General features: G+C 35.9%; 1 protein-coding gene across 1 annotated transcript; it reads left to right on the plus strand.

The window, feature by feature from the left end:
* The first annotated feature begins 2211 nt into the window (after positions 1–2211).
* LOC108603850 (beta-galactosidase) lies at positions 2212–6712 on the plus strand. The gene is made up of 5 exons (XM_017993003.2): positions 2212–2391; positions 4538–4778; positions 4832–5046; positions 5106–5523; positions 5589–6712. The coding sequence occupies exons 2-5, from the start codon at positions 4543–4545 to the stop codon at positions 6646–6648; spliced, it is 1929 nt and encodes a 642-aa protein (XP_017848492.1). The 5' UTR covers positions 2212–2391; positions 4538–4542; the 3' UTR covers positions 6649–6712.
* Positions 6713–10137: the final 3425 nt, after the last annotated feature.

Raw genomic sequence — 10137 nt, forward strand, 5'->3', positions numbered from 1 at the left:
CTACGGTTTTGTTACAGAGATTCCAAAATCTTTGGTCATACAAAACATTTCACTTCAAATAGACCAAAATTCTATGAAATTCTTCTTAATTTTATGTATACTTTAATTATTGAATCAATGACACAGTTTAGTGACACAAAATTCATATGTACATACATATGTACCAGATAACGGAAGAGTGCACACACCCCTAAAAACTCAACGCGTACTACCATGGTTGTATTACCACACACAAGCGAAATTGTTGTTGCGACCACAAGACAATTACTTGTGTATAAAAAAGATCCGAGCAACATTTTGTGCGTAGGCAATTCCTTCCCGAAGCAAAGTACTCGAAAAAAGTCATAAAATTTCTTGTATGTTTTCTGTGTGCTTCTGTTTCGCTACCTGGTGTCGCTGCCAATGAAGACAGAGCGAGACAGCAAGCGATATTGTTTATCGCTTATGCTAATGCCAGGCGATCGCATTTTGGGTTTGCGAGCATTTTCATTTGCTTCGTTGTGGCTGAAAGCACAACGGAACTTTTTTTTTGATGTCTCTGGGTGTTTTGTGCGTTGCTTGTGCGCCGCACACACAATTCTTTATTGTGTCTGTGTGCGTATATTGTCCCGTGATTTCTGTGTGCGCTTATGGTCTCAAACTTGTTTTTGTGTGTGCTAACATTGCGCTTTAAAAGTGCGACAATTGGTGTTATCTGATATATACCCTAAATTGTAAAACATTTTTTTAGAAAGCTTGTCTTATTATTACTTTCGGAAATTTATGATTATGTATGACAAACGGAAAATATATTGTTGTTTGTACATTCATGAAATTGTATGTATGTTTAAATAGACCCATAATGCAAAGCAGAAGAACCTGGCAAAGCAATCCACAAGTTGAATTATTGGGTATATTGAACATTTCCCAAATGCAGCAGGTAAAACAATTATATTGAAAAATATTTTATTGTTCAACGAATGCTGCCAATTGCTTATATTATTTGAATTTTTACCATATCAAATAAATATTTTTAAATATTTAAATATTAATAATTAATTATTTATCATAAAATAATGTTTGCAACGTGTATACATTAACATGCAAATGCGCTTCATTTGCACTCCAAATTAAAAAGTTTCATCCTTTCCTATATATATTTCAATATATTTATTTTGACCTGCACAAGTAATAAAATATTGTGCTGACCTGTTGCTGAACTTGGAAAAATTCAATATACCCTACATACCCTAGAAGCGGTCAGCGGCAGAAAATATAAAAATTGAATTTTTGAAGTGCTTGGGCTTGCAAACAGAAGCACACACATACGGACGCATACATACAAATGGGTTCTTATTGCAACTGGCCACTCGCACACACGATCGCTTATGAGTGCGCTGGCAGCTGTTGCTTCACACAAATGCTCTAAGGCTGCACGGCATACATGAGAACGGCAGGGGTGGCACTTTTTCGACACCATGGTGGCATTCACAAATCATGGGTGTGTGTAAATACGCGCGCAAGCAAAACAGGCATATGCATTTACTCATATACACAAGACAAGCCTGGGTGTTTGCAAGTGCCGAAAAATAAAGGCAAAAGAAAATGTGCGCACATGCAAAATGCGATCGGCAGGCATAAGCGAGTAAAAAATCTCGCTTGCTGTCTCGGTCTGTCCGCACTGGCAGCCGCGCCGACGCAACAGCAGGTAGCGAAAGAGACGCGCACATTAGGCGAGTAAAAAATTGCATGACCTTTTTTTGTGTTTCTTCACATTCATTTTCGAGCCTTTTTGAATTACCCAAGCAAAAGGCTTGTAAAGGCTGGATTATGAAATTTCGGGACAAAGAAGCCGCACAATTCCCGGCTGCTTGTGTGGGTAACACCATGTAAGTAACATGGCGATTTTAGGGGTGCGTACCACTCAATGCGTTCTTCTGACGCATAAATTAGAAAGAATTATCAGCGCGCTGCGCCAGCGTATCGCAACACACCTAGCGCTACCTCCATGCGGTAAGCCTTTAATCGCCTCTACTTAGCAGGCACTAAGCACACAGTCGCTCGCTCTACAACACTGGTTCGATTTCGGCAATGAGTCTTCGGGTCGCGACTTCAGCACGAAACTTCACGAAGTTTGCCTGGGGCTCAATCGTCCAAAAATTATATGCAACACATTTTTAGTCGATTTGACACCTCTATGTGTTGTATGCTTAGTGGTACAAGTAATATTATCAGTTGAGTAGTTCAGTAGCTTGCAGCTCTTCGCCGTTGAATCTCCGTTTAAATTAAGCTTTAAAGCGGACCGCACGACATGAAACATTACTGAACAATATACAAAAAAAATTTTAATCGCGTTATTTTTTTTGGGAACTATAAAACCAAAAATATAAAACAAATTAATAAACTTAAAAGGTAGGCCTTTCATATATGTATATGTATATATGTACATACATATATATACATATGTAAATAAAACTCACAATTTGCATTAAATTAAATGTGATTTCGGTTCTTAATTATGCCTGAGGTTTTGATAATCGTCGTCGACATACTTACAAATATAATATACATACAAATACATTTGTACGTACATACATACCTACATACATGCATATGCACGCACATCCAGACACATGTCACACAATTGCCCAATACGTTACAGTGATTATACAGTTTATATTTGGACGATATAAATATTGTATATAAGTACATAGATATGTATGTCAAATTCATATTCAATATTTGTATGCATGTATGTATATTGCCGCTCAGTTATACAAAAGTGTGTACTTTAATATGCACACATACATATGTACATATGTATGTACATAAAATGGTGTTTAAGATTCACATAAGCGATAAGACATCGTCAACTGCACCAAGGTCATATTTCCTTTAAATTATTCAAGCAGCTGACCAGACTTCTAAGTTGCTCAGAAATATATATGTATGTACACACAAAAATATATTCACGATTGAAAGTAAATAAATAAATAAATGCAAGCTCTAAAAGTTGAAAAGTCCAAAAGCAGAAAATGAGCTGATTTATTAAGCAGCACAAACAATAAATTATCAGCTGACCCTCCATTCGGGAAGTCATTAAATAATTGAACCATGAACTTGAATTGGAGCAACCTCATTTAAGCTCAACTTTAATCACCATATTCTTTAAACTTAAGATGCGCTTAAGGCTAGTCATGTGATAAAAACAAACAACAGTTTCGTGGCGTAACCCACGCAGTAAACGCATTAAACTTCCCGCATGATATCTAATTTTAAATACATTTAATTATTATAATTTTTTAAGTCTTTGTTGGCTTGGGGTTTTTTCAATTGAAGACAGCATTTATATCCACTTTGATGTTTTTTTTTACAAAAATAACCATGAACCATAAAGACCATACTGAATTTAATTTATGTATGTATATGTACATATGTATGTAAATTGTAATCATTTTCTTTTACCTCGACCGTTCATAGTTAACATTACTTAAATAAATAAAATGAAATAAAAATAAATACATATATCCAAAGCCTCTCGAATTTATTTTCTGTAACACAAATTTAGAGAGTTTCATTAAACCCAATTTAAAATAGAGTTACTAAACTGGAAAGTTAGGCTTGCTCAAAGTTCCCCTGCGGCCGTCACAAAAAATGGCAGTTGACTTTGACGATGATGTGTACTACCATTTTTTTTTTTTTTAAATTTTGCATAATTTAAAACAATTTCGTATGAGAAGAAGATCATAGAACAAATATTGAACATTTTCGTTTCCAAACTAGCTAGTTTTTATGCACAACAAGTTGCATAATTGGCTTGATGCCAAATTTTGCATAAATTAATGTAAATAAATCCTAAGTTATTAATTTTTAAATATTTTTTAATTACTTAATATCGCTTAATATTTTTTTCGATTTGGTGGGAGGAAATAAAAAAAATAAATATAGGAGCTCCTATATACGTACAAAATTTGGTTGCTCTAGCTTTTAACCAGCACTCAAACAGACAGACGGACATGGCTATATCGACTCAGTTTGTTTTGCTGATCAAGAATACATATGTATACTTTATGGGGTCTGTCACGCGTCCTTTTCCCTATACTTTTGCATAACTTCAAAATACCTTTTTACATTTTTTACAAAAAAGTCAAAGTGTATAAAAAAATTTTTATAACAAGAAAGTAAGTAAAAATATAAATATATGACCTTCTCAATACAGCTCAGAAAATAAGGATAAAAAAATATCTTTTAATAGTTATATATCGCGATGCGTAATGCTCATACAATGTGCCGTTTCAACCTTGTAGCGTTTGTCTTTGCTGTGAAAGCGTGTTGCGCTGCATAGGCTGTTATGTATGTACATATGCATGTTTTTTCAAAACGAATTTTCAGCATAGCCGACAATAGAAAATAAATATGGGCATTATGCATCTTTTTGTTGCTAAACTCTGTCGAAATGTTTAAAACGTTGTAAATAATAATACAGTTGTATTATATAAAAATTACAAATTGCTACCCGAGGACAGCATCTTACTTCAAGCATATGATTTCTTTGCAGTTACAATGCGGGTGTTTTATGATGTTTGTATCCTTAGCTTGCTGACTTGGCTGGCAGTGTTAGACGGAATACAGAGCTTTAATCGAAGTTTTGTTGTCGATTATGAGCACGATCGTTTCTTAAAGGATGGATCACCATTTCGCTTCATATCTGGTTCCTTTCATTATTTCCGAGCTCATCCCAAAACATGGTCCCGTCATCTAAGGACTATGCGGGCCGCAGGACTCAACGCAGTTACAACGTTCGTACATCTTACAATCGATCTTAAATTGTAATAAAGTAACAATGTTGCAGATACGTGGAATGGTCGCTACATAATCCGCAAGACGGCGTTTACATTTGGAATGGAATTGCTGATCTGGAGCATTTTATACGGCTGGCGGTTGATGAGGATTTGCTAGTTATACTTAGACCCGGGCCCTACATATGTGCGGAGCGTGACATGGGTGGCTTTCCTTATTGGCTGCTCCACAAATATCCGGGCATACAACTGCGTTCGGCCGATATTAGTTAGTACAACTATAGAATTTGAGTATAATTTCAGAGATAACTATCTTTTCGTTTTCAGATTATTTAAGTGAAGTTCGCATCTGGTATAGCCAGCTCATGTCACGTATATCTCCTTATCTATATGGTAATGGCGGACCTATTATCATGGTGCAAGTTGAGAACGAGTACGGATCTTACTTTGCCTGTGACATAAATTATCGAAATTGGCTGCGTGACGAGACCCAAAGTCATGTCAAGGACAACGCGGTGCTTTTCACTAACGATGGACCAATGGTATTGCGGTGCGGCAAAATTCAGGGAGTGCTAGCTACAATGGACTTTGGACCCACAGGGGATCTGAAGAGCACGTGGTCTAAATTAAGACAATTTCAGCCAAAAGGACCTCTGGTTAATGCTGAATACTATCCAGGATGGCTTACACACTGGACCGAACCAATGGCCAATATCAGCACTGACGCTATAACAGGTACTTTTATGTACGTCAAAAAATTTCTCCAGCACGCGTATGTGTAATCCACTTAGCTTTTGTTCTTTTTGGCAGTGACATGATGGACAGCGGTGCAAGCGTTAACTTTTATATGTTCTATGGCGGCACCAATTTCGGCTTTACGGCAGGAGCTAATGACAACGGCCCGGGGAACTATATCGCTGACATCACCAGCTATGATTATGACGCACCTATGACGGAAGCAGGGGATCCCACACCCAAGTACATGGCGCTTCGTCAAATCATTGGTAGATACTTACCGTTACCGACGATACCTGTTCCAAAGCCGGTACCAAAGCGTGCATATGGACTCGTACAAATGATTAGCTGCTGCACACTATTATCCAGGAACGGACGAAAGCATTTGGCAACGGGTGTTGTGCGTGCTCCGAAAGCCAAAACTTTTGAGGCCTTGAATCAATATTCAGGCCTGGTCTTGTATGAGACACTTTTACCGTCTCACTTCAAGCGTGATCCAAGCGTTCTGCATGTCCCTGGTGTTGCTGATCGTGCCTATGTATATGTAGATAATAATCTGGTTGGAATATTGGCACGTGAGACGCCCATTTTCGATTTGCCCCTAAGCGCCAGCTACGGTAAGCGTCTACAAATCCTTGTAGAGAATCAAGGGCGTTTAAATTATGGCAGACAGCTAAACGATTTTAAAGGGATCACACAAGACGTCCGCCTTGATAGGCAACTACTTCTTAACTGGAATATGACGAAATACCCGCTAACATCCTACGATGACCTTGAGCGGCTCATTGTCACGTCGAATGTGGCCGAACACGCCGACTCTCGAGAAGTACGCAAGTTCCAGACCCTTCTCCGCTCGGGGCCAGGCATTTACTACGGGGTGTTAACAATTAATAATGACAGCGAGCTAGCAGACACCTATATTGATATGTCCAACTGGGGCAAGGGCATTGTCTTTCTAAACGGAGAAAATCTGGGTCGTTATTGGCCACTGGTGGGCCCACAAATTACACTCTATGTGCCAGCTCCTGTGCTAAAAGTAGGAGAAAATCGTTTAATACTAATCGAATACCAACAAGCTCCGACCGCAATGGTTTTGCTCTTTCGCGATACTCCCATACTAAATAGACGAACATAACGATTAAGTTAGTCTAATCCGGTGTTAGTTTCAATCATCATATATGTATATTTTTTATTTTACTTTAATTTTTATTTAATATATTAAAGCCGCAATTTTAATTGCAAGCTACTAAAAGACTTATTATTGCAAAAGCAATGGAAACAGACACTAATGACACTAAAAATACAAACGTGGCCTTTGTGTTTATGTTGTCGTCAGCATTTTTGCGTTTGCTGTCGTGTAAAATTAATCCCAAATGATTGAAGATGAACTAAATCAAGTAATGGTCCAAAGTCAAAGTCTTGGTTCGTTGGCCACCAATCCCACCCCCGATGTATTACTCACGAGGCTTCTTTAATAAGATTATTTGGATGAATATATAACATTAAGTAGCTTTGACGTCGATTTAAAGCTTACTATTTACATGCCTGCGAGCTTTTTTTTTTGTGCTCATGAAATGAGTTTTGGAGCAAAATTAGAAAAACATCCATGTCTCCATACATAGTGCTATAAAAATATGGAAATGCTCTACAAATCGATAAACCCAAATAGACAACCAATTAACATACCAACATCGACAAATAGGAAGGATGCAATAATATTAGATTCAGATTGACACACACAAATCTAACACACGAACATCTCCTTAAACAACTACCTGCGCCAGTCTGCCCATACTGCAGCAAAACTACACTTGCAATCCAACATTTCTTAAACCACTGCAACTCTTTAAAAAATATTTGCACCACCCTTAACATTCCCACTCCAAACCAACTCCTCGCAGAGGCAACAATAACAACAACAGTAATAATATTAAAAACAAATAAATATAAATAAATATAAAAAAAAATCAGCCTGAAGGCCTTCGTTGCTCTGGCAATACCAATTTGTACTATAGAATTTAATTCTAGGCTACAATTAAAATAAATAAATAAAATAATATGGAAATCCAAAACGGCAACACTGGTTAAAAGATGACTCAAAAATTATCGGGAAGGCTTGGGGTAAACTAAAACACAATTTGTAAGGCTTTGCAAAACTTATTTTATTTTTATAATTGTGTACTAGTGCCTTATAATAAATTTAACCCATTTCCATTCGATTTTTTATGTGCCTACGACCTAAATATTACCCAGGCACCGTGGGACGTTCGAAACGAAATCATACAGAAATAATTAAATATTCAACTAGTCAGAGATGTTATAGCTGAACATAAGGAAAAATAAAAGCACCCTTCGTACCACAGTCAGCTCGCGCGAGGGCTAACAAAGCTTTGCACTCCCGTCTTCGTCGTAACGACCTACCACCCAGCGATAGGTCCTAGGAATGTGCAATCCTAAAGTAGTTCAAAAGAACTGTTAAATAATGTTTAGTTATAAGATTTGTATACTTATTGTTAATCTGAATTTAAGAGAAGATTCAATAAAACAGCAAAAAAAAAACAAAAATATTATTCCCATGCATAGGCATCAAAATAGTAACAGGTTAAATTTTGGCTTAATTTTCTATTAGAAATCTGCATAGCTTAACATATTTAGTTATGCATGCCCGCTTTTCACTCAGTCGCTGCCCAGCCTAATTAGGAAATGGAAAGACATTCATTTTTTAACATCTTTTTAACTCAGCAGCAACTCAAGTGCCCAAGCAACGTGTAGAGCTTTTTCTGCATGCTTATGTACATGTTTGTTGTACCATATATGTATTTCTGAACTAATTGTGACTGTTTCTTGTCACAGCTTTCTCTGTCCAACCTGATACATGACTGGGACAAGATAAGGCCTTTGGGTCATTTTAAAGCACTTATCTCTTGTTTGTAGTTTTATTATTTTTGTGGTCTCTAATGGAACCTGTGTATGCATCCACCGGATGAGCGCTTTCCATTAGCCACTGTCAGGGTTGATGTTGTCTTTTATTACTTTCGCCTGCGGCTGTTGAACCACTAATAAGTAAAGAGTCTTACTTTATTCGTTTTTATTATCAAAAGTAAATTTTTTACTATGATATTCATATACGAATACTTTTTAAATGTATATATATTATAATTAAACATGTCTTCCATTGCTTCTGCAGATATAATGGTTCACAGTGCTTTTTTTAAATGCCTGCACATTAACACGGCTTGCTGAATACATATTGCCGCATGCTTCATATACAGTAGTTTTAATGGAGAACACATTAAAGTTGGGTGATGAAAACTTTTTCATACACTTTGACTAGGGCAACGCAGCAAGCACACACATGCACTCACATATGTATAGTAAAAACATAAAAGTTTACAGAATCTTTTCACTTTTAGTGATCACACACCACTGATGTAAAAAGTTTTTCCGAAGGCTAACATATTAAGCCCTATTTGCTACAATAACGTATGTGCCATTTCCGGAAATTTGATTTTTGATGCAAATGTATTCGTAAATACCATTCGCATCTGCACACAAAAGATTAGACTTTAATTGTATTTATTTTCGGAGATATTAGCATGTCAATAATGCGTAAGCGACTCACTACTAATACTACTACTAATAATATGAGCTTTCGGCATCATCAATTATAACCTAAGCGACAAGACTTAGGTTATATAAATAATATGCATTTTTGGTATCATACAAATCGTTATTATACTTATTAAAGATATATTTATATTAGGCAGAAGACATGAAAAAAGTAAGGACACTTTAAACGACGAAGATGATAATATTTTAATTTTTTCATTTCAGTCTGTAAATTCACAATTATAATTTTTTATGCCCTAAATTAAAAAAATACATACTCAAAAAACAGCAATAAAATTGTGTGAAAACATAACTCGCTGCGAAAATAACGTAATCGCCAAATAACCTTGAAACGGATATTATTTATATGTGACCTTAAGTAGGCAAATTTTTCAAATATCAAATAAAAAAACTTAACCGAATCTAAAATAAACTGTCTCCGGTAAAATAGACTTTTGGCGCATACAATATCGCCGCAAATAGGGTTCTATATTAAAAGATAATTAATTAATTAATAGATATAACATATTGAGTTAAATTAACGACATGATATTATGTGTTTTATTTACTGTCTTCAATACACAGGTACTGATCATTATAGCTTAAATTAATGACAAATTTTTTTTACATAATTTGAGGTATCATTGCAAGAAAGAAGACAAAAAACTAGATTTATTTATACACTTTGACATTCTTGTAAAAAATGGAAAAAATGTATTATGAAGTTGCTTAAATGTATGTAACAGGCAGAAGGAGGCGTGGCAGACCCCACAAAGTATATATATTCTTAGATCAGCTCGTCGCAGCTGTCCGTCCGTTTGAAATGTTGAGCAACTGTTTCTCAGCATCTATGAGAGGAGCAACTAAATTTGGTATATAGGTGCTCCTATATCCAAATTCGAATGTTTTTTTTTTAATTTTTTTAATAAAAAAAACGATATAAATTAGTAAAAAAAAATTTTTTTTAAATCTGAAGTAAATCACAAAATTGCCTAGACACGCTTTCGGCCGATTT

The sequence above is a fragment of the Drosophila busckii genome, chromosome 2R (assembly GCF_011750605.1).
Source record: "Drosophila busckii strain San Diego stock center, stock number 13000-0081.31 chromosome 2R, ASM1175060v1, whole genome shotgun sequence".
In the NCBI taxonomy this organism is placed as follows: Eukaryota; Metazoa; Arthropoda; class Insecta; order Diptera; family Drosophilidae; genus Drosophila; species Drosophila busckii.

Excerpts from the sequence above, each read along its gene's own strand:
- LOC108603850 (XM_017993003.2), top strand. The coding sequence starts at position 4,543 with ATGCGGGTGTTTTATGATGTTTGTATCCTTAGCTTGCTGACTTGGCTG. Across the intron at positions 4,779-4,831 it reads GGACTCAACGCAGTTACAAC|ATACGTGGAATGGTCGCTAC; the intron begins GTTCGTACATCT and ends ACAATGTTGCAG. Across the intron at positions 5,524-5,588 it reads GCTATAACAGGTACTTTTAT|TGACATGATGGACAGCGGTG; the intron begins GTACGTCAAAAA and ends TCTTTTTGGCAG.